This window comes from Carcharhinus amblyrhynchos, unplaced genomic scaffold (assembly GCF_965287045.1).
Source record: "Carcharhinus amblyrhynchos unplaced genomic scaffold, sCarAmb.v2.hapA scaffold_73, whole genome shotgun sequence".
Classification (NCBI taxonomy): domain Eukaryota; kingdom Metazoa; phylum Chordata; class Chondrichthyes; order Carcharhiniformes; family Carcharhinidae; genus Carcharhinus; species Carcharhinus amblyrhynchos.
The window spans coordinates 376543-402195 of NW_027649813.1; the positions used below are offsets into that span (position 1 = coordinate 376543).

The following is a 25653-nucleotide window of genomic DNA, read 5'->3' on the forward strand; positions in this document are numbered from 1 at the left end:
ATTTGCCTTTTTTACCAGCTGCTGCACCTTCATGCTTACCTTCAGCGACTGGTGCATAAGAGCACCCAGGTCCCCCTGCACACTCCAATCGCCTAATTTGAAGCCACTCGGGTAGTGATCTGCCTTCTTATTTTTGATTCCAAAGTGAATTTAGCATTGCCGTTAAATATCACGGGGCGTTGGTTAGGATCTCCCCTGTTGAAGATGCTGTATCTGAGGAGTTGTGAACTGGACTGAGCACTGTGCAATTATCAGTGAATTTTCGCATTTCTGACCGAATATCGGAGAGAAGCTCAGTGAAACTCTCTGCCTGGTGTCTGGAAGCCATGGGGAGTTTCAGCACTTTCTCATTCAAATTGCTGAGGTCACATTTCTGTGGGTGAATCCCACCCCTGTTCTGTTCAGCTCCCTGATGTGTGACTGTATTTACCCTGCAGTGAGTGAAAGTTATATATCAGACATTAAAAGACCCAATCCTTAATATATCATAAAATACAGGAAGCACTCAACAGATCAGGCAGCATCAATAGAGAGAGCAACACAATTCACTTTTCAAATCGATCGCCTTTCATCGGAACTGGAATGTTTTACAGAGTAAATAATTTCTCAGCAAGGACAGTGTGGGGGAAAAGGGCGGAGAATAACAACAGGGAAAGTTCTATGAAATGGTGCAGGACAGGAGAGGTTAAATGTCTAAAGGTGTAACGGTACAAAGTAAAAGAGAATGGGGAATGGGACTGGTGAAGAAGCATAAGGTGGTTCCAGAGCAGTGTTAATGGTTACAGCAGAATAGTAACGGTGGTTAGAATCTGAAATTCCTGAATTCAATGCTGAGGCTGAAAGGCTGGAAAGGGCAGAATGGGAATATTCCTAATTCCTGTCAGGAACAACTGACACTGCATTACCAGAGCTGTGCATAAGCGGCTGTTGGAGAGATGTGTCAATGTCCTTTTAGAAACGAATACAGCTGTTAACAGTGAACTCAGTAAATTAAGATTAATAATTATTTAAGAATACACTTTCGATGGAACATATCGGGATCATAGTAGATTTTATGCTGTTCAGTGACTCTATGATCCTCTGTGAAGTCTAACGAGGTCCATGGAGAGAGTTCAGTGTCCAACATTTCATCCGGCAGAATGAATCCTATTGCGATTTTCACCAGCTGAACCGACAAACCAGGAGTGCAGTAGATTGGAGTTGACTTGTACAAGTCAGAATCTAGATGCCAAGGCTGACAGAGACCCTGTTCAGATCCTGATTTCCCCAATCACTTGTTCTCCACTGTTACTGTTGTTAAATCCTCGTGTTAGCACAACAATTTATATTTAAATAATTTTTATTGCGGATTTCAAAGCCAACTAATTCTAGCAGCATAGATTGAATTATTGCAGAATTTCAGTCTGTAAATCCATCTCGTCGAATGGTGAGCTCATTTTTTTCAAACAGACACAAAACAAACTCCATATACAACCTGCGCGGTACAAAATCATCTGGTAATCCAAGCCTCCCTCTCAATGCACCAACTCTCTCTACCTCAACCACTCCATGTAACAGCGACTTCCACATTCTCCCCACTCTCTGTGTGAACAAAGTCCGCTGGATATTGGAGGAGAGATTCCACTTCAAATGTTCATTCATCAGTTCAAAGCAAATTACTGCGGATGCTGGAATCTGACGAAGAGAAATCCAGACTGGAAACATTAGCTCTGTTCTCTCTCCACAGATGCTGTCAGACCTGCTGAGATTTTCCAGCATTTTCTGTTTTTGCTCCGTCATCAGTTGATGTTTCTCTGGGTCAGGGTCCCCGGGGCGGATTCATAAGCATTTATAAAACCGCAAGTTATTCTTTCTAGAAAATGTACCAAACTTCACAGATCGAACCCTCTAAATATCTTCCCCGTAGCTTTTGTATAAATTTCTCTTTGACATTTATAGTATTTGATGTTTTCATGTGAGCGGCTGCAGTCATGAACACAATTCAATTTCTGGATCTGGATCTGACACCGAGTTTCACCAGAATGGTTTTAATCGGCAGCCAGTTCAGACTGAAGAGAAATGTAATGGAATCTCGATCCCGCTCATCTCTCCCTCCTTTCTCCCTCACGCTCTCCCTCTCTCCACTGTCAACATTCCCGGGAGCTCAACCCGCCCCCAACAGGGATCAATGAATTCCCTCCGTTCCCGTTTGGACCGCGCCAGTTTTTATCTCCAGTGTGAAAGTGGTGAGGACATGGCCCGCTCCGGAATAATAATTCCCTGAGTGCTGCAGTGAACTTCGTCGGGAAATAGCTGAACTGAGGATGTGCGGCAGTAACACCGAAACTGAAAGCGGTTTGAATCAGGAAGTGCTGAGTGTGAACATGGCTTCCAGACAACAGCTCCAGAGTTGGACCGAGGAGACAATTTGTCCCATTTGTCTCGATTTTTTCACTGATCCGGTAACACTGGATTGTGGACACAACTTCTGCCGCTCCTGTATCACCCAGTGTTGGGAAAAGAAGGAGATAAACTCCTGCCCGGAATGTAGAGAGGAGTTTCTAGAAAAAAACCTCAGGGTAAATCGGGCCTTAGCGAATCTGGCCGAGAAAGCTCGACAATTAAAGTTGAATCCGAAAAAGAAGGAAAGTAAACTTCACTGTGAGAAACATCAGGAAGAACTGAAGCTGTTTTGTGAAACTGACCAGAAATTGATCTGTTACACTTGTGTAGTTTCGCGGGAACACAAATCCCACAACTTCCTGCCCATTGATGAAGCTGTTGAAATCTACAAGGTAAATGGAAAATATTTTATAAGATGATAATTTTATCACATTTTCAACATCCAGCACTTTCATTCTGTGATTTTTTTTTCTCCCAATCCCAGGATCAGCTGAAATCTTCCTTAGACTCTGTCACAGAGAAGAAATTGGCGGTTCTAGATACGGAACAGAAACAGAAAGGCAAGATTTCTGAAGTTAGGGTAAGGTCTCCCTGTGCTGGTTTTCTGGGATCTCGGTTCGTTTTGTTCCCTTTATCGCGGGACATTAATTATGTCTCACATTTCATTGGGTAGGAACAGTCGAGCAGTCTGCAGACCCACATCACATCCGAGTTCACTAAAATGCACCAGATTCTCACTGAGAAAGAGCAGCGATTACTCAGAGATCTCAGGGAAGAAGAGGAGAGGATTCTAGAACCAATGGAGAGAAACCTTCGAGAGATTCAGGAGAATTTAAATTCTATTGAGGAGAAACTCTCAAAGTTGCAGAAACAGATGGAGCAAAAAGACGATCTGATATTTCTGAAGGTGAGGGAATATATTGTGGCTCAGTTCATGGAAACTTCACACAGTCACGAAATAACTTATGGTAACTGTGAAATTAATATAGGATTTACTGAAAATACTAACCAAATTAAACAGAGTTTTGTGTCCCTTCCTGAACTGTTTTCCTGCTGTCTCTGAACGAACGGCTCCCTCACTGTCTGCAGATTCCTGGGAATACCTGAAACTTCCTGAGAATGAGTCTTGATCTTCACACTTGCCTTGTGATTACCTCTGTGTTTCCCGAGTTCAATTTTCTCCGGGAACTCCCATTGTAATCCAGTTCCAGTTCCATGTTGTGAGTGTATGGGTGTGTCTGGTACGGTGTGTGAGAGTCACTGTGTCTGTGAGCGGGACTGATGTTCAATTCCAGTTCATTTGACTCTCCACAATCTTCCTTCCAAAATGCATCACTTTACATTTCCGTATGAAATCTCATCTGCTCTGAGTCTGCTCATTTCACCAGTCTAACTGCTCCTGAAATCTGTTACTGTCACCCTCACTGTTCCTGATTCATTTCTTTCAGGAGGAAGCTTGTCGGGAGAAAAGGTAGGACACGTTCTTGACTGCAATCCGCTGTTTATTAAAATGAAATGTCATTTTCGTTTATTTATTGGTTGTTGTCACAACATTAAATGACCTGTCATTAGGCCATGGAAATTCAGTGTGTCGTTCACGGACCAGAGTTTTAAAAAACTGCCTTTATTACAATGATTTTACATAACTGCTACAATATTGTAATAAATAACCGGGAAGTGTAATTAGTACAATCTGGTTCCCAGGCCGGAAGTGAATCACTTGCCCGATGTTGGCTGTTAGTGCCTGTGACCTTCCCACTGACCCTGAGAGAACCGCAGAGTCCATGTTTCCAAGGAGTGGGTCACCCATGTCCCTGCATGGAGCCTGACCAACCCGAGAAGGTCTCACATTAAAGGGGGAACCGATTCTATTTTTATCCTAAATACAAACTGGCTCTGTGCCCTTAACAACCACTGTAGTGAAGACCTGTATTCATATAGCACCTTTACTGTAAGTTAATATCATAAAGAGTTTCACAGGAGCGTTATAAACTAAATTGACACAGAGCCAAATAAGGAAATATTAATCCGGATGACAGAGGTGGATTTCAGAAGGACAAAAGAGAAACAGAGAGACAGGATCAGGGAGAGAATTCCAGCGCTCAGGATCTCGGCAGCTCAAGGTCCAGCTCTCAATGGGGGAATGACCAAAATCAGAGATGTTCAAGGTGTTGGAAGTAGAGGAGAACAAGATTCCGGGAGAGTTGTGGGGCCCAGGGATTGTAGAATTGGACATTCAGCTTTGGGATGTTTTCAGCCTTTGCCTTTGTTCTACAAACTTTGTCTATAATACACCAAGTGGACAGGTTAAATGTTCATCATTTCCTGCAGTGTGTGATGGCTATTATCAGATTTTGAACCTTTTTCAGGGCATGGCTGTTTCCATTCTCTGCCTTCGAATTTATAAATTATCCATTTTTTAATTTAAAAAAACAAGATTGTCATTTCACTTTGGATATTTTCTTGCTTTTTTTTAACATTTACAGGATTAGTGATGGTGAGCACACACTCTCAGTATTTGATGCCGCCCTTTCTATCAGGAAGTTCAAATACCTTTCTCAGTGCACAGCGTGGAGAGAAATGATGAAACCCAGTATTCCGGGTAAAACTCTTACATTCATTTTCCTGATTACCAATACAGTTGTGAAGAAACTAAACAGACTTTAAGATCCCAGATTCACATTTCCACTAGTTAATCCCTGGAGTCTCCTGTACTCATATTTGTCTTTCTGTGGGTTCCTCTGGGTAAGCGTCTGAACACAGTAAGAAGTCTCACAACACCAGGTTAACGTCCAACAAGTTTATTTGGTAGCGAAAGCCACTAGCTTTCCGTGCGCTGCTCCTTGATCAGGTGAGTGAGATTTCAGTTCACAAACAGGGCATATAAAGATACGAACTCAATTTACAAAATACTGGTTGGAGTGCAAGTCTTAACAAGTAATCAAGTTTTTAAGTTACAGACAATGTTAGTGGAGAAAGGGTTAAGCGCAAGTTAAAGAGATGTTTATTGTCTCCAGCCAGGACAGTTAGTGAGATTTTGCATGCCCAGACAAGTTGTGGCGGTTACAGATAGTGTGACATGTACCCAAGATCCCAGTTGAGGCCATCCACATGTGTGTGGAACTTGGCTATCAGTCTCTGCTCAGTGACTCTGCGTTGTCGTGTGTCGTGAAGGCTGCCTTGGAGAACGCTTACCCGAAGATCAGAGGCCGAATGCCCGTGACCACTGAAGTGTTCCCCGACAGGAAGAGAACACTCTTGCCTTGTGATTGTCAAGCGATGTTCATTCATCCGTTGTTGCAGTATCTGCATGGTCCCCCCATTGTAACATGCCTCAAGACATCCTTTCCTGCAGCACATCAGGTAGACAACATTGGCTGAGTTGCAAGTGTACTTGGGGGATGGTGTTTTCACGTGAGATGATGGCATCCGTGTCGATGATCCAGCCCGTCTTGCAGAGGTTGCTTTGGCAGGGTTGTGTGCTGTCGAGGTTACTGTTCTCCTGGAGGCTGGGTAGTTTGCTGCGCACAATGGTCTGTTTGAGGTTGTGTGGTTGTTTGAAGGCAAAAAGTGGGGGTGTGAGGGTGGCCTTGGTGAGATGTTCGTCTTCATCAATGACATGTTGAAGGCTGCAGAGAAGATGTCATAGCTTCTCCACTCTGGTGAAGTACTGGTCAATGAAGGGCGCTCTGTCCACCGTGTCCAAAGTCTGAAGTGTCTGAAGCCGTCAGCACTGTGTGTCAAAGAAGTGAAGGGATCTGTATAACCAGAGGAATAGAGCATGAATCTCAGGATGTGAAATAGAATTGCTCTTGGATTTTGGACTGGTCTCCTTGTTATTCTGGGAAATATTTTTTTAATCATCATTTATCAGGAAGGCATACAGACATTCGAGAACAAGTAATGAGCTGTAGATAATCTGTTTGGTGGAATTGGATGACCCAGCAGTGCTGACAGAAAACTATATGCCACATCCAGCTTCATGATGAGAATGGCAAAAGACCCCAAGCTGCACAATACTTTTAGAAGCACAGTTGACAGGGTGCTGCACAGATACACCCAATCAAAGCCAGGCAGATCCGCCTGTTCCTTCCTGTCGGGGAACACTTCAGTGGTCACGGGCATTCGGCCTCTGATCTTCGGTAATAGAATTCCTATTTCATCCTGAGTTTTCACTGTCAGATTGAGTGCTCTCCAGCAGGGATAGAGTTTATGCTTTATTTATACAGAGCATTGGCGAGAGCAGAACATGAGCACTGTTTAAAAGAAAACACCAATTGATTCCTACTCTCGTGTTTTCTGTCCATTTACCTGTTATTATTCCATCACATTTCTAGTGCACTAAGTTGTTCACTAATCTCTTGTGTGGTCTCAATTGAAAACTTACTGAAAATCTAAATACTCTACATCCATCAGCTTTAGTTCCACTATTCTGCTAATTGTATTTTGCACAGTGGCACAGTGGTTTGCACTGCTGACTCACAGCACCAAGGACCCGGGTTTAATTCCGGCCTTGAGTCACTGTCTGTGTGGAGTTTGTACATTCTCCCCATGTCTGTGTGGCTTTCCGCAGGACGCTCCAGTTTTCTCCCAGTCTAAAGACGTGCAGGCTCGTAGGTTGGCCACGTTTTTAAAAAAATGCCCTTTAGTGTCCCAGGATGTGTTGGTTAAATGGATTAGCAATTGTAAGTGTTTTGGGTTACGAAGAGAGGGTCTGGGTAAGGTATTCTGTCAGAGTCAGTGCAGACTTAAAGGGCCAAATGTCCAACTTTTGCACTGGATTCCCTTTCATGGGTCAATCTTGACTGTGCCCAAATTTCCCATCATTTTTTACCACATTCTTTGTTAAAGATTCTTACATTTTCTCTCCTACTGATGTCAGGCTAATTGATCTGTCATTGCCCATATTCTCTCCCCCTCCCCTATGACCCCTGCTCAATAGAAGTATCTCAGACTTAAAGTATGGTGGCACGGTAACACAGTAGTTAGCATCGCTGCATCACAGCGGCAGGGACCCAGGTTCAATTCTGGCCACAGATCACTATCTGTGTGGAATTTGCACATTCTGCCTGTGTCTGTGTGGGTTTCCTCTGGGAGCTGTGGTTTCCCCACACACTCCAAAGATGTGCAGGTTTGGTGAATTGGCCATGTTAATTTGCCCCTTAGGATCATGGAGATTAACAAGCTAAATACGTAGGGTTACAGGGCTAGTTGTTGATGCACACTTGATGGGCCAAATGGCCTCCTTCTGCACTGTAGGAATTAAAATTAACAAATGAACCAGCATCCACCGCTGTTTGAGGAAAAGGGTTCCAAACATCCACCTCTCATTACATGTAGAATTGTTTTCTAAAATCACTTCTGGACAACTTGGTTCTAATTTTTAGATTATGGCCCCTGGTGCTAGGCCTTCAACTAGTGGAAATAGTTTATCCTTTATCCACCCTGACCTTCCCTGTGAATATTTTGTAGACTTCTATGAAATCACCCCTCAACCTTCTGAATTCGAGACAATAAAGGTCAAATTTTTCTAATCTCTCCTCGAAACTACATCCTTGAAGCCTAGGTAGCATTCTTGTAAACTTGCTTGGAACTTCCTCCATGGTCAAATCATCCTTCTTAAGATATGATGTCCATACTCCCAGTGAGGCCTAACTCAGGTTTTAGACAACTCAAGCGTAAATCTTTGACAAATTTGCTTGAGTTCTTCAAAAATGTAACAAGCAAAGTGGATAATGATGATCCTGTAGATGTAGTATAACTGGAGTTCCAGAAAGTATTTGATGAGGTGTCACACAAAAGGTTTGTTCATCATGGGATGAGGGATAATCTATTATTTTTGATAGAACATTGGCAAACAAGCAGATAGCAGGAAGTCATGATAAATGGGTGCTTTTTGAGTTGGCTAGATGTCACTATTGGGGTGCCAAAGGGTTCAGCCCTCGGACCCCAACTCTTTATATTCTATATTAATCACCCGCATTCAGGGAATAGTGGATACCATAGCCAAATTTTCAGATGACACTAAAATAGATGGGAAAATAAGTTGTGATAACAAAAGAAGAAACTTATAAATGGGTATGGAGAGTCCAAGTGAATAGGACAAAATTTGGCAGATGAGATGAAAGTGAATAAGTGTGAGGTTATCCATTTTTATAGGGAAAATACAAAGGCAAATGATTAGCGACCTGGGTGTCCTCATGCACGAATGGCAAAAAAACTAGGATGAAAGTATAGCAGGTAAAAAGGAAAGCAAATGGAATCTTCATATTTATTGTTAAAGGTATAGAACAGAAAAGTAGTGAAATGTTATTGCTATTGTGTAAAGCATTTGTGAGACTGTACTTGTGTACAGTTTTCGTGCCCTTTCTTGAGGAGGGATGGAATTGCATTGGAGATGGTTCAGAGAAGGTTCACTAGCTTGATTCTGGAGATGAAGGGTTTGTCTTATTAGGCCGATTCTCTCTGGAGCTGAGAAAAATGTGAGGAGGTATAATTGAGGTATACAAGATGCCCAGGGACATTGACAAAGCAGATTCAGAGCAGATGTTTCCTCTTGCGGGGCGATTTAAACCAAAAGCTGACAGTTTTAAGATATGGGGTGGCAGATTTAAAACACAGACGAGTAGAAATTACGGGGGCGATTCTCCCATTGCAATGCATTCATTTTGTTGGCGGGTTGGGTTGGGAGATGCTTGTGTCAACCTTTACGTGGGTTCCCCAAATTGTTTACAACCCTCGCGCATCTCCTCACCGGGGAAAAAATGGGCCGCCGGGACCGCACTGAAAACTGTCCGACCACTGATTTCCATCACTTACCATACTTTGGAATGCCATTATCGGGATCGACATGACAATCTCCACCCAGGTTAGCGTCTCCCACCTCTTTGGCGTGATGTCACTTTGACACAAATCAGAGTAGATATATAAAAGACTCAACCTGGTGTAGCAGCCTTGAACTGGCGTCAGGAGGTAAGCGCAGTGTGCAGACTGCGAGGGACGTTGTAGGCAGGCCCTGGAGATGCTTGGTGGGCTTCTTCCTGCTGCCTTCAGATGTTGGCCTGTGGATCAGTGATATCTGTGTTGTGGGCAGGGGTGCTTCTATTTTCTCAGAGCTCTGTGGGTGAGGGTCTCTGAAGGAATCCTGCTCAGCCTTTCCCTCCAGAGCACTGTGCAGTGGCATTGTCTTGCTGTGGGCTGTGGTCAGGAGATACACTGAGTGTTGGGAAAGGAGTGGACCATGTGCTGACTGAGGCCTAACCAGATGGAGCATTTACTGCTCCAGGCTGGCGTGCCGAGGTTCAGACATGGACTGCACAGAATCTGCTGTCACTGGGCACACATCTGCTAATGATTTGCAATCTGTTCCGGCCCTTTTCTGTTTGTAATATATATAAATGATTTGGAAGAAAATGTAACTGGTTTGATGAGTAAGTTTACAGCCGACACAAAAGTTAGTGGATTTGCAGATATTGATGAGGACCATCAGAGGATACAGCAGGATATAGATCAGTTGGAGACTTGGACAGAGATGGCAGGTGGAGTTTAATCTGGAGAAAGGAGAGGTCATGCATTTCGGAAAGTCTAATCCAGACAACAAACATACACTAAATGGCAGATTCCTTCAGAGTATTGATAGGCAAAGAGATCTGGGTGTACAGGTACACAGGTCACTGAAAGTGGCAATGCAGATGGAGAAGATAGTCAAGAAGACATAAGGCATGCTTGCCTTCATCGGCCGGGAGATGAGTTTAAAAATTGGCAAGTCATGTTGCAGCTTTATAGAAGCTTCGTTAGGCTGCACTTGGAATATAGTGTTCTGGTCGCCACACTACCAAAAGGATGCGGAGGCTTTGGAGAGAGCACAGAAAAGATTTACCATGATGTTGCCTGGTATGAGGGCATCAGCTGTGAGGAGAGGTTGGAGAAACTTGGTTTGTTCTCACTGGAACGACAGAGGTTGAGGGGCGACTGATAAAAGTTTATAAGATTATGAGAGGCATGGACAGAACTTTTTCCCAGGATGGAAGAATCAATTACCAGAGGGCACATGTTTAAGGTGCAAGGTGCAAGGTTTAAACAAGATGTGAGAAGCAGATTTTTTTTTATGCAGAGTAGTGGGTGCCTGGAACTTGTTGCTGGGGGAGGTATTGGAAGCAGATATAGTAGTGACTTTTAAAGGGCGTCTTGATAAATACATGAATAGGATGGGAATAGGGGGATATAGTCCCCAGAAGGGTAGGGGATTTTAGTTCAGTCGGACAGCATGGTTGGTGCAGGCTTGGAGGGCCAAAGGCCCTGTTCCTGTGCTGTAATTTTTTTAGTTCTTTGAAAGGGTTCCACTCCCTAAATGTCCAGATCATATGTGACCATCAAATGGAGACCACGCAGGTCGATGCATGCCATCCAGGGAGTGTCCATGACAGTTTTGTGCTCAGGCAGTCGGACATCCCCGGCCTCTTTGAAGACCGGCCCAGGCTACCAGGATGGCTACTGAGCGACAAAGGTTACCCACTGAGGTCACGGCTGATGACACCTGTGCGGAGGCCCGAGACCAAGGTGGAGACCTGCTACAATGAGACCCATGCAGCACCCATGTAGAGCAGTGCATCATCCTGCTGAAAATGCGGTGCCGCTGTTTGGACCACTCTGGGGGGGCGTCTCCAGTTTGACCCTGTGTGTGCCTCACACATTATAATTATCTGCTGTGTGCTGCACAACATCACCCAGCAGCAGGGAGACCAGCTGGAGCAGGAGGAGGAAGAGGAGGAGGATGAGGGGCAAGGGGGCGAAGTGGTCGTCCCACCATATGAGGAGCCGGAGGAAAGAGGATGGAGGCGATAGCAGGTGCCCGGCCGGGAAGGGCAGCGAGGGACGCGTTGATTACAGCCCGCTTCACCGAGCTGGTGCTGTGCAGTGAGGGGGCTGCAACCACCACACTCCAGGAGCAATTGCAGCCGCTATTCCCCCTCCAAACCGATCTGGGCGTTCAAACTGCCACATCACCCTTCCACAGCCTCTGTCAACCCACCACCATATCCCCCCAGAAAGATCCAAACCTGTTAATGTGCCTGGGCTGGCAGTGGTTGTGTGTCTTGGTTGAAAGCTGGAGGATGATGACCTCTCACTGTTGTGCACACTGGGATCCTGCCCCTGGGGCCACTCAAGCCTGATCCCTAACCTCTACTCTGAATGCACGCTGCCACCCTGGCCCAAGTAGCTGTAAGGGTTGGGGAGACATGTTTGTTGGGTAATTGGGGGATGGGGGTGGTGGAGGGGCTCACTTGCACTAAGAGTCTGGTGGGTGTTGGAGAAGGTAGGACAGGCACTCTCTCACATGTGGCTGAGTCTCCAAGCACCTCTATGCAAGGGAATGGGGACAACTCTGCACTTTGGGGTGGGGTGGGGCGGGGAGGTGTGGAATTAGAGACACATTAGTCACAGCTGTGAAGTGCAAATAAAAGTTTATTGTGCTCTTAACGTTAGTGATCAATAAACCCTGACTACTGATAACCTTCACCCATGTTCTGTTAGTGAACTCGAACTTTCTAACTTTCTGTGGTCTACTGCTGCTTCTATGTGCGACCCCAGGGTGCACATCAGAGGTGGAGGTGTCCAGCAATGATGCACAACCCGTTGCCTGTGATGCCCTTGGCAGGTGTCCTCTGGGTGGCCGGGACCTGGAGGGCCCCAGCTGACTAGCCGCTGGCACTATTTTGGTGCCACCCTGTTCTTCTAGCTGGCCCTGAGATGCCCCGGTGTGCGGAAGGGGGGGGAATCAGAAGGTCTCGGGACGTCTGGGATCACTTGGGCGGACGGCCCCGGCATGGGCCCCAGCCCTCCCTCCTCACTTGTGAGGCCCAGAGGGCCCAGGGACACTCCATGGGATGTCAGAGTAGCTGGACTGAGCTCCAGGAACTCCGGTATCACCTGGCCGTGCCAGTCCTGGAGGCTCAGATGCGTCTCCCCATGATCTGTGATCCCTCAGTTCCAGCCCTCTGAGACTGGGCCAAGCTCTGGAGCCCCTCCACTGCAGCATTCTGTGAGCAAGCCAGGCTCTGGAGCCCCTCAGCAGTAGCCCTCTGATGCTGGGCTAAGTTATCGAGGCTCACAGACACGGCCAACTGTGTCTCCAGAATGCCAGTGAAAGTCCCAGCCATGGCCAACAGTTTTCCAACACCCATGGCTAAGAAAGGCTGTGCCTCCTGGATGGCGTCAACACCCTCGCTCATGGCCTGCTGTGTCTCCAGGATGTCCTGGACCCCGTCACCCATGAGGACAGACCCCTGGGTCAGACTTTCCACTGTGGTCGCAACCCTTGCAATGTTGGCCTGGTTCACACACTGTGTCAGCACCACCTCCTGCAGCAGCGCTCTGCTGGACTCCCCTAAACAGCCTTGCAGTCGCAGCATGGTTGCTGAAAGCCCTTCCACAACCCTTCGTGTTTCCTGATGCATCACCACCAGCCTTGGCCCCGAGGCTCGGCATCTGGCTTGAGGACAGCTGAATCCTCGCCTCTGGCTGACCTCTATGTGCCCGAGCCCTCGGATGTGCATCAGTGTCTGTGATGTGCTCACCAGATAGTGACTCAGAAGCCTCAACACTAAAGCTACCCACTGTGGTGATAGTCTCTGTATTCGTGGGTTGTGTGGTAGATGCCGGTGCTGTTTCAGTGGTGCTGTCCTCAGAAGATTCTTCAAAGTCTCCCTCCAAGGTATTCTCCAGGGGGATCGTGGGCAGTTTGCTCCAGAACAGCGGAAGTGGGGGTGGTGGTGGGATCACCAATACACAAAGGGCCAGGTTCCCCTGGGTCCAAAACTGCAAAACAAAACACACATTAGGGGAAGGGAGGTCAAACATTCTAAACAGCATCACACTTATTTCAAAGAGGACTTACGTTGTGGGCTATGCTAATACTCACTTGCAAACTGGATGCCGACCTGGCTGTCCGTCAGCATTCTGGATGAACTATCTCCCCCTGCCAACTCCACGGTACGCTCTTCAACGCTGGTCAGCTGCTGCAGGTCAGGCACACCATCGCCAGTCTGTGCCCTCACGTGGCAGTTATGCTTTTCTGCTGTAGGAGGTTAAGGTGTCTCGCAAGCATTAATATATTCAAATGCATGGTGTGTAATGTGTGCCTGTGTCTCGGGAGTTTTGTGCTGGCAGTTGAGGGGAAAAGGGTCACCACTGAAGGGTGCTCATTGAGGGATGAGGGGAAGGGGTTAGATTCTGTTCTGGGGGAAGGGGGCCTTGTTGAATGCTTGCACAGGGTTTGAGATCTGTGCCAAGAAAGTGCGGAGTTCCAAGTGGGATGCTCACTCATCCTTGCTGCTCAAAGAAGGTTGTACAGTTTTTTCTGCCCCTGCCGGCCAGAGCACAGTGTCAGGCTCCAGGCATTCACCACTTCTGCCACCTCCTCCCACAATGCCATGGTGACTGCACCCCTTGGACGAGGCGCCTGGCTGGGGAAGAGCAACTGAATTCTCTCCTCCATGGCATCAAGCAGGCGCTCTTGGTCGGCTTCAGTGAATCTTGGGGCTGATTTCCTCAAATATATCTTTGTGGTGTGATTAGTTGTGTGTCCATTCCTGCAGTTTATATACAGCTCTGGGGGGGTGGCGGTTGCAGGGACTTTGGCCAGTCAAGGGACAGTTGGCAACAAATCCTTGTGAGAAATTTTGAAGGCTGCTTTCAATTGAATGTTATGCGTCCCTCGGGGTGCTGATTGGCTGCCATTCAATAAGCCGCTGTGTCCTGGGGGAGGTGCAATACTCAGAGCTCCGAATTAATAAGCTGCTGTGTTCAGGGCAGGTGCAATACTGAGGACTCCCATTCAAGAGAGGGAATGCTCGCAAGCTGGGGTTGTGTATGGTAGCACAACGCAAGTTCTCTGCAGGGCAGCAGTGAGGTCAGCATGTTCAAGGGGTGGGGTATCCACATTAAACAGATCCGTGGGGCATGGGGTGAGTAGGCAGCAATGTCAGTGCGAGGGGAGGGGTGGGGGGGCAGGGTGTGCAGTGATGTCTGTACGGCGGGGGTGGGGGGGGGTATCGATATCTGTAAGGAAGGGGCAGCAATGTCTGTGTGGTGGGGGAGGGATGTCTCTCTGGGGGTGGGGGAGGTGGTGCAGCAAAGTCAGTAGCGGGTGGGGTTGCCAACGATAAGGCCGGTGATGTCTGTATGGAGATTGTCTCTGCGGGGGAACTGGTTTGGGGGCCACCGATGAGGCCAGCAATATCTGTGGGGGTGGGAGGGTGTTGTGGGGAGCAGCAGTGTTTGTCGTGGGGCTGTGGGGGCAAGCAATGTCCGAGGGGGTTGGAGGGCAGTGCTGGGAGATCTTTTCAGTGATCTCCCAGAGATGTGCACATGCACAGATTCCCGCTCATCTTACAGATTTCAGGCTGTTTGATGTGAGTATGCTGTGCCCCACAGCATTTAATGATATTCATGATTGTGATCCCTGCAATGCACTGAGTGTGGGAGATTCAGGTCTGAAGTTGCACTGAACAGACAGTTGTGGTTTAAACCAGTTTTCCCACCAGTTCCCTCACAGACATCGCAGGCCTCATCGCTGACCCCTGAAACCATCCCACAGACATGATCGGGACAGATTTTTAATTAGTTTGGCATTGAAGGGGCAGGAAAGTGGAGTTGAGGCTCAGACAAGATTAACCAGGATTGTATTAAATGGCAGAGCAGGTTCGAGAGGCTAAATTGCCTACTCCTGCTCCTAATTCTTATAATTTATACTCTTAGCAAATAACAGGGATTTCAAATTAGATCCAAGAACTCAAACATGATTGTTCCTATTCTGGACACTATCAAATATTAAGGTTTCATCCAAGATCGTAACAAATTTAGGGTTTGGTCTGGTCTGGTATTGTACCAAGAGAAAATGCAGAATTCTAGGGTACAGAGGGAGCTGGATGTCCTGGTGCATAAATCAGAAAACGTTAGTCTGCAGGTCCAGCAAGTAATTAGGAATATAAAGAGGACGTTAGTACATATTGCAGAGATATCAAGGTATAAAAATATGCAATTGTTCCTGCAGGGGTACAGGACCTTAGTGAGACCATATCTGGAGTAATGAGTACTATTTCTATCCCCTTCTAAGATCATGAGACCATCAGATATGGGAACAGATGGAGGCCATTTGGCCTATCAAGTCTGCTCCATTCCAGCTAGTCATATCATGCCAGATTTTATGACATTTTTCCAGCACAAAACGGCCTCAATGAGGTTGTTAAATTCTGCCCATACGCTCCACATCTTCATATTGTTCTCTTACAACCTGCCACAATATCTGCCACCCAGTTGCTGTCTATACACTGTATCTAAAACCTTCAGGCTCTGACTTGCCCTCTTCCTCAAGTTGCTCTCATTCTCTCTCCTCACTCTCCTGCTCACTCTGTTTGCTGCTCTGTTTTCCCTTTGCCCACTTCAGTGCTCCATCTCCTTCTCTTCCTCCTCCCTTTCTCTCACTCTCTCCCTTCATCCTCACATCTCCTTTCTGCTCTCTTCCCACTCCTCTCCCCTCCCTCTGTTCCATGCACCCATCATATTCCTGCTGTTTTTCCCCTCCCCCTCACAAACCTCTCTCCTCTCTTCCTCACTCCTCACACTGTCTCGCCTCCCCACCCGCTCTCTCTAAATCACTGACTGTGTTATTTTAACTTTCCCCCAGCTCCAGCCTCTCTGACTCTGGATCCGAACACAGCGAATCCCCGGCTCATCCTGTCTGAGGACCGGACCAGTGTGAGACGCGGAGACAAACGGCAGCCGCTCCCTGACACCCCGGATAGGTTTGATCCCTGGCCCTTTGTCCTGGGATCAGAGGGATTCACAACAGGGAGACATTACTGGGAGGTGGAAGTGGGGGAGAAGACAGAGTGGTATCTGGGAGTGACCCGAGAGTCTGTGGACAGGAAAAGTTTAATCCCCATGAACCCTGAGTCCGGATTCTGGATGGTGTGGCTGTTACCCGGAAGTGTTTATTTGGCCTTCACCTCCCCCTCAGAGACCCCCCTCACCCCGAGTGAGAATCCCCGGAAGATCGGGGTTTTCCTGGACTATGAGGGTGGACAGGTGTCATTTTACAATGCGGACAACATGTCCCATCTCCACACTTTCACCCACACTTTCACTGAGACAATCTTTCCCATCTTCAATCCGGGATGGAATAACAACGGGGACAACTCGGCACCGCTGACAATCTGCGGGATTAAAGGTCTCTAACAGATCCATCCCATAATTTCACACAGTCTCCCTGCCTCCTGCCGGCTGTAAACTGATGGAACCTGTTCATATTGTGGTTATTATATAGAATTATAATTTACATCGGGGAATCCATGATTACATTTATAAAATGATTCTTCAAACAAAACAATCTGAGAACCACTGGAATAGAAACAGCTTTTCTCAAAGATGCCACAGTTCATCATTAAATCCAAGAAGCAGAAACTCAACATGTTGTTTGTGTCTGTCACTGAGTGAGGGAGGCGGGATTCCGGGGAATGGAGAAGCCGATTGGCCGAATCTCCTGTCACTCCGATGCAGGAGGCGGGATGCTGTGAATTCCTGCGTGGATTGGTCAGGTCACCTGTCCATCCAAAGAAAGGGACAGTCCTCCGGATAATCCGGGAGCTGATTGCCCTTAACGATTGTCATTCAGAGTAGGGAACGGGTTTCCTCGGACTTGGCAGCCTATTGGTCAATGCAGCTGTCATTCAAAGAGAGGTGTGGCCAGCCGCAGGGTGGGGAAGCGGATTGGCCAAGATCCCTTTCATCCAGAGTCAGGGGCGGGTTTCATGGGAACCGGAATCCGATTGGACAGCGTCCTGTCACTCAGACTGAAGGGGCAGCGTCTCGGAAAAAGATGTCAGTTGGTGGCTGTATCTGTCATTTATAGTGAGTAGTCTTACAACACCAGGTTAAAGTCCAACAGCTTTATTTGGTAGCAAACGCCACTAACGTTCGGAACGGTGACTCACCGGACGAAGGAGCAACGCTCCGAAAGCTCGTGGCTTGTGCTACCAAATAAACCTGTTGGCCTTTAACCTGGTGTTGTGAGACTTCTTACTGTGCTTACCCGAGTCCAACGCCGGCATCTCCACATCATGCGGTTAATTTATACCGTGGGAGGCGGTTCCGGGGAATGATCGAGGTTACTGTCAATCAGACAAGAGAAAGTCATTTCCTTGGCATCCGGAAGGGGAAAGTTCCTGTCACTGAAACGGCGGGAGGCGGGTTTGATGTCCTTGGAAGGCGATTGGTGAATCCTCCTGTCTCTCTGCGCCAGAAGCACAGCTTTCCGGGAAATCTGTAAGTGGATTCGTCTAAGTGCCTGTGAGTCACAGTTGGAAGGCGGGTTTTAAATTGTTTGTGGGTGGAATGGTCAGACCAGCTGTCATTCATGAGTCGCCATTCACCCGACGAAGGGGTAACCCCAAAAGCTAGTGAGTTTACATAAGAACATAAGAAATAGGAGTTTACTATCAAATAAATCGGTTGGACTGAAACCTGGTGTTGTCAGACTTTTTACTGTGTTTACCCCAGTGCAAGGCCGGCATCTCCACATCATTCATAGTGAGGGGCCGGATTCCAACCAATGGAGCAATGGATTGGTCGGTGTGACTGATTGACCTGAGAGGGAGGCGGATCCACTGAAGCTTGGTGAGAGCTGCTGTCACTCAGCGTCTGATAGGCGGTTTTCCCGGAAATGAACGAGCCGATTGGTAGCGGTGCCTGTCACTCAGGCGAAGAGGTGGGCTTCCGGTATACCTGTTAACGGATTGGCCGGAGCTCCAGGCACGCAGGAAAAGGGAGGCGGGTTTGCTGAACTTTGGAAGGTGATTGGTTCGTTCTCTCGTCACTCTGGGCGAGGAATACCGGTTTCCGGGGATTCTGTAGTAGGATTGGTGAAAGCCTCTGTCAGTCAGAGTGTGGGAGGAGGGTTTCTGTACAACCGTGAATCGGATTGGTCGGATCCTCTGTCACTCAGGAGGATTTCCGGGGCGTGGCCTTGGCACTGAGGCGGTGACTTTGCGGTCGCATCGTGTTGTTGTGTGGGCATTTAGAGTTGGTGGCTTTTAGATTTATTATTGTCACATGTATTAGTGTACATTGAAAACTATTGTTTTTTGCGCTATACAGACAACGCATACCGTTCATCGAGAAGAAAAGGAGAGAGTGCAGAATATAGTTACAGTAAGTAATCTCACAACACCAGGTTAGAGTCCAACAGGTTTATTTGATAGCACGAGCTTTCAGAATGTTGCCCTTTCGTCAGACGAGTACAAGGTTTGTTTTATAACCAGGGCATGTGTAGACAGGAACTCAATTACAAGATAATGGTTGGAATGTGAGTCTTAACAGGTTATCAAGTCTTTACAGATGCAGACAATGTGAGTGGAGAGAGGGCTAAGCACAGATTAACCTCCTTAAACTGTGCTTACCAACGATTTACCGTGCTGATCCCAGTTCAACACTGGCAACTCCACATTATAGTGTTAAGGTCACAGCTCGGCTGTAGAGAATGATCAACTCAGTGTGAAGTAGGTCCATTCAGAACTCTGACGGCAGCAGGAAAGAAGCTGTTCTTTAGTCGGTTGGTACAAGACCTCAGAATTTTGTATTTTTTTCCAGATGGAAGGAAAAGAATACGTGTGTGGAGTCCTTAATTATGCTGGCTGCTGTTCTGAGGCAGTGGGAAGTGTAGACAGAGTAATGGGTGGGAGACTGGTTTGTGTGATGGACTGGGCTTCATTCACAACCCTTTGTAATTTTTCTTGTCATCTTGGGCAGAGCAGAAGCCATACCAAGCTGTGAAACAACCAGAAAGAATGTTTTCTATGGTAGATCTATAAAAGTTAGTGAGAGTTATAACAGTCATGCCAACTATCCTCAGCTTCGTGAAAAAGTAGAGGCATTGGTGGGCTTTCTTAACTACAGCTTTAGTGCCGAGCAACCAGGGCAGGTTGCTGGTGAAGCTCTTGACTATTTCCACTTCATTGCCATTGCTGTAGACAGGGGCATTTTCTCCTCTATGCTTCTTGAAGTCTATCACTATCTCTTTCATTTTGTTGACGTTGAGGGAGAGATTATTGTCGTCATACCAGTTCCCCAGATTCTCTCTTTTCTGTATTCTATCTCATTATTATTTGAGATCTGACCTGTTACAGTAGTGTGTTATCACCAAACTTGAAAATGGAGTTGGGGAAAATTTGGCCACGCAGTCATAAATGTACAAAGGCTATAATAAGGGGCTGAGGGCACAGTCTTGTAGGGCACCGATGTTGAGGGTGATCTTAGAACATAGAATACTACAGCACAAACAGGCCCTTCGGCCCACAAGTTTCGGTGATCATATCCATGCCTACCAGGCCAGAGAACTATCTGTAACTCCCAATCCCATTAAATCCGATGTACTCATCCAGAAGTCTTTTAAAAGACCCCAGCGAGTCCGCCTCCACCACCACTGACGGTGGCCAATTCTATTCACTCACCACCCTCTCAGTAAAAAAAAATTCCCTCTGACATTTAGAACGGAGTTGAGGAAGAACTTCTTCACTCACAGGGTGGTGAATCTCTGGAATTCCCTGCCTGTTGAAGTGGTGGAGGCTACCTCGCTAAATATTTTTAAGATGAGGGTTGATGGGTTTTTGATAAGAGAGGGGATTAAGGGTTATGGGGAGAGGGCGGGAATGTGGAACTGAGCCACAACAGATCAGCCATGATCTTATTGAATGGTGGGGCAGGCTCGAAGGGCTAGATGGCCTACTCCTGCTCCTATTTCTTATGTTCTTATGTTATCTCCTCTGTACTTGCTCCCTAGCACCTTAAACCTGTGTCCTCTCGTAGCGACCATTTCAGCCCTGGGAAATAGCCTCTGACAATCCACCCTATCTATGCTGCTCAACATTTTATAAACCACTATCAGGTCGCCTCTCAACCTCCGTCTCTCCAGGGAGAAGAGACCGAGCTCCCTCAACCCATCTTCATAAGGCATGCCTCCCAATCCAGGCAACATCCTCGTAAATCTCCTCTGCACCCTCTCAGTAGCTTCCACATCCTTCCTGTAGTGAGGCAACCAGAACTGCACACAGTACTCCAAGTGGGGTCTGACAAGGGTCTTATAAAGTTGCAGCATTACCTCCCAACTCCTAAACTCAATCCCTCGATTAATGAAGGCTAGCACACCATACGCCTTCTTGACTACATCCTCCACCTGCGAGGCCGATTTAAGAGTCCTATGGACTCAGACCCCAAGGTCCTTCTGCTCCTCAACGCTGCTAAGAGGCCTACCCTTGATATTGTACTCCTTCATACCATTGGACCTATCAAAATGGACCACTACACATTTATCCGTGTTGAAGTCCATCTGCCACTTCTCCGCCCAGTCTTGCATCCTATCTATGTCACGCTGCAACTTCTGACATCCCTCCAGACTATGCACAACACTTCTTGGAGGAAGTGTTGTTGCCTAGCCTTATTGATTACAGTCTGTGGGTGAGGAAGTTCAGGATCCAGTCGCAGAGGGAGGAGGCAAGCCTCAGGCCATGGAGTTGGAGTTGGAGATAAGTTTTGCAGGAATAATGGTGTTGACGTCTGAGCTGTAGTCGATAAAGAGACTGACGTTGTTGTCTTTGTTGTCTTGGTGGTTCAAGATTGCATGTAGGGCCAGGAAGATGGCATCTGTCGTGGCAGTCGGTGAACTGTAATGGATCCAGACAATCTGGGAGGCCAGAATCGATTCATGCTATACTAACCTTTTGTAGCACTTCATAATGATGGATGTCGGAGCCACTGCACAATAGTCATTAAGGCACACTGCCTGGTTTTTCTTTCCCACTGGGATAGTGGGAGGGAGTGATAGTAGCTGCCTAATTTTATCCTCGGAGTGGATATATTATTGAAAAGTTTTAATTCTTGTTATTATTCACTCGCTGGAAGCGTCATGGCAACGGCTTTAGTGAGTGAGCTGGAGAACAACTTCTTCACTTAAAAACCTGCTGCACAACGGGGACTGGAGTGAGGAGGAGGGAGGAAGAGGTTGACTTAGAAGTCGGGGTGGACATAAAGAGGAGTGGGAAAGGGGGCGCAGGGAGATCTGACAGGGGAAGAAGTTGGGAGTTTGTGATGGTTTTTTTTAAAATTCCTTCAGCTTTGGAACAGATTGTTACACAGGGTAAAACTCCTTTTTATCTGTATTTGTGTTCACACACTCTGCTGACCCAGTGAGTGAGCCCATGGTGCTGGATGTACATGATGTACTCTAGATTGTACCATTCTAATGTATCATCCATTTCACGGTGAGATAGCGAAGTACATTCCTGTCAAGTGTTGTTTATTTGCTTATTTGGGTTCAATATACAGCATCAGCTTTTAAATTAACAAACCACAGTCACGTCTTCAACTGTTTACACCCTGATGCCTGCAATGTTCTCACGGCAGCTCAATCCAACCAGTCCATACTGGTGTTTGGGTTCCGTTTGGATTTCCTTCATCTTTCCTTTCTGCCCACTTTGATGTATTATTGTCACATGTATTGGTATACAGTTCCAACCGTTGTCTCTTACGTGCGATATAGACAAAGCATACATGGTACATAGGGGAGATGGAAAGGAGAGGATGCAGAATGTAGTGTTACAGCCAGGGTGTAGACAGAGATCAACTTAAGGTAGGTCTATTCAAAAGTCTGATGGCAGCAGGGAAGAAGCTATTCTTGAGTCGGTTGGTATGCAACTTCAGTCTTTTGTATCTTTTTCCCGACAGAAGAATGTAGAAGAGAGTATGTCCAGAGTGTGTAGGGTCCTTGATTATGCTGGCTGCTTTTTTTGAGAAGGTGGGAAGTGTAGACAGAGGCAATAGCTGGGAGTCTAGTTTGCGTGATGGACTGAGCTATGTTCACAATCTTTGTAGTTTGTTGCAGCCTTGGACAGAGCAGGAATTATACCAAGCTGTGATACATTCTGAAAGGTGCATCTGTAAAAATTGGTGAGAGTTGTAGCATTCATGTCAAATTTCCTGAGCCTCCTGAGAAAGTAGAGGCATTGGTGGGCTTTCTTAACTATTGCATTGGCATGGGGGGACCAGCCAAGACAGGTTGTTGGTGATCTGGACACCTAAAAACCTGAAGCTCTCGACCACTTTGACTTCATCCCTATTGATGTAGACAGGAGCATGTCCTCCACTGCACTTCCTGAATATCTCTTTGCAAACTGTATGCATCCCTCCCACAATTTGCCCCTCCACCTATTTTTATGTTTCTCCAAATGTGGCTACAGTACATTCACTTCCTTCTTCCGAGTCATTATTATATATGATAAACCATTGCAGCCGCAGCACTGATCCCTGTAGAATCCCACTACTTGAAAAATAACCCCTGTCCCCACTCGCTGTTTCCTTTCCATCAGCCAATTCTCAATTGATGCCAATATAGTACCTGTAACACCATTGGCACTAATCTTATGACTTAACCTTTTGTGAGGTACCTTGTTGAACATCTATGGGAAGTCCAGATGCAACACATCTACTGTTTCCCTTTATCAAATCTGGTTGAGATTTCCTCAAATAATGCTAATAAATTTGTCAGACATGATTTCCCTGTCATGAATCAGTGCTGACTCAGCTTGATTAGATTATAATTTTCTAAATGTGCCCCTATTACTTTCTTAATTGATTCTGACATTTTTCCAACAATAGATATGAGGCTAATCAGCCTATAATTACCTACTTTTTGCCTCCTTCCTTTTATTGAATAGCGGTGTCACATTGGCAGTTTTCCAATCCTCTGGTACTTCTCCAGGATCCAAGGATTTTTGGTAAATTACAACCAATATAGTTACTTCATTTAACATTCTAGGATGCAAGCCATCAGGACGAGGGTACCGATCTTCCTCTAGCTTCATTAGTTTATCAAATACTACTTCTCTAGTGATGGTACTCAATTCCTCTCCCGTGTTCTTTCGTATTAATGGGATGTTTCCAGTATCTTCCTCCGTTAAAAACTAACACAAATTATCTGTTTTGCTCCTCTGCCGTTTACCTGTTCCTCATAACTGTCATCCAGATTCATTTTCAAATGGGCCTGTGTTCATGTTGATCCCTCTCTCTCTTTTAATATGTTTAAAGAACCTCTCATTGTCAGATTTTACATACCTAAGCCTTCCTTACATCGAGCCTGCACCGACAACAATCCCACCCAGAGCCTATCCAGTCACCCCATGTATTTACCCTCCTGATCCCCCCTGACTCTAAGTGGCAATTTAGTACAGCCAATCAACTTAATCTGCAGATCCTGAGTGTGGGAGGAAACCGGAGCACATGGAGAAAATCCACGCAGACATGGGAGAACGTGCAAACTCCACACAGACACTCACCCGACTCTGGAATTGAACCTGGGTTCCTGGCACTGTGCGGCAGCATTGCTAACCACTGTCCCGCACATAGGAATTCCATTTCCTTATCCCTTTAACTGAGTCCTCTGTCCAATTAATATCAGGGTAGTGAAATCCCTCACCCCCTTCTCCAACAATTATAATTCTGTTCTTTACTCAGTTTCTGAATATGTCCTTGTATTTCTTTCTCCACCTTCCTCCCATTGCAGTATGATGCATCCTGAGAATGCTCAGGGAACTGCCTTGGCATATGTTATCAAAGGCGCTACATAAATGCAGGTTGCAGTCAATTTCTGTAGTCATGTTGGGAGAAGGTTACAGTTCCCAATGTGTATGGAAATCTGCTGCCCTTAGTCTAGTCAATAGCACGTGGCTGGGAGTTCTGGGGTCAGAGTTGGGTTGGTGACTAGTGCAGTCGCAAAGGGTTGTGTTGATCCAGTGTCTTTACTGTAGAAAACCTTGTCGACGTGTGAAGACAAATAGAGGAGCAGCTCTACATTCCTAGAGATTGAACTAAAGCAATTCCAGTATCAATTTTTCTAAAGCATTTAAAATGTGCAGTAACTGTTCAGGAAATGAATAACCAATTAGTGAAAATCATTCCAAACTTCGGACAGTCAGCAGTGGGAAAATGCCAGAATCTAATGTTAATGCTGTGGAAATGCTGATAAATAAATGAAATTGAGACGCACTTATGAGGTAATGATGTTTGAGAAGGATTATTTTGAGAACATATCCAGTCAGATGGATTAGTGGGTGAGGGAGATGCGGGGGAATCGTATGTAGAGCAGTTGGAGTTTCAAAAAGCATTTGATATGGTGCCACACAGACGATTGTCCAAAATGATTAGTCCTGTGATTGGGGGGGTGATATATGAACATCAATAGAAGATTGGTTAACAATTGGAATAATCAGTAATTTTCCGTTTGGAAGGTGATAGTTAGAGAGACTCTGCAGGGATTAGTGGGTTATTTACAGTCTGTATCAGTGACATCCATGAGACGTCCCAGTTTGCTGCTGGTATGAAGTTCAATGGGACAGTTTGTGTGGAGAACAGAAAAGGGCTTCAAAGAGATATGAAGAGGTTGTGAGTGGACAAGAACATGGTGGATGGAATACAGTATGGAGCAGGGTGACGTTTTTCATTTTGTTAACAAAAATACAAAAAGTGCTGAATATTTTTGGGATGGAGAGAGACTGGAAAGTGTTTGCTTTCAGAGGGATCTGGGTGTCTATGTACAGTTAATGTGCAGAGATAGAAAACAATTAGGAAGATAAATGGTATCTTCATTAGTTCAAAGCAATGGGAGCAGTAAAGAGATCTGAGTGTAGTTGATTGGTGCCTTGGTGAGTATTGTGTCGAGTTTTGGTCACCTTGCCTAAGGAATGATATAGCAGGGAGTGTCATAGAGGGAAGCCTGTGAAGGTTTGTTAGACTGATTTCTGGGATGAAGGAGGGAGGTGGATGGCTCCAAAGAGCACAGCTGGTGGTTAGTAGGCAACTCGTGACAAAACGTCCGTTCTCCTAGGTGAATGATCATTCTTGACAAGGGCTCATGTGTTCAGCCTGTCTATAACGCAAAGACAATGGCCTCTCTGTAAAGTCTAAGGGGCAGTGGAGTCAAGCAGGATGATGTTGGAGGAAGGCTACTCGCACAAGGCTCTCATCACCCTGGTCAAAGAGCAAGGTTTCTATGTGCATTCATGTATTAACAGGAGCAACATCCATCTCTGCTTCTCCAGGATGTCATTTGCCTAGAAGGATTGAAGTGGGGACGTCATGTCTAGACAGGACCCAGGCAAAGAGAGTCACACTGGCCTGCAGGTTTTGAATTGGAGGGAAATTTGTCAAGTATGTGCTCACTAAATT

The 25653-nt window shown here is 46.3% G+C and overlaps 1 protein-coding gene across 1 annotated transcript in view; it reads left to right on the top strand.

Annotated features, from left to right (window-relative positions):
- Positions 1–2363: 2363 nt before the first annotated feature.
- The window catches only part of LOC145337769 (uncharacterized), a 69148-nt gene continuing 45858 nt past the window's right edge, over positions 2364–25653 (top strand). The window contains 7 exon segments of the mRNA XM_080182615.1: positions 2364–2774; positions 2867–2962; positions 3056–3289; positions 3831–3853; positions 4869–4984; positions 16070–16612; positions 18674–18684. Coding sequence (XP_080038741.1) covers positions 2364–2774; positions 2867–2962; positions 3056–3289; positions 3831–3853; positions 4869–4984; positions 16070–16612; positions 18674–18684 — 1434 coding nt within the window.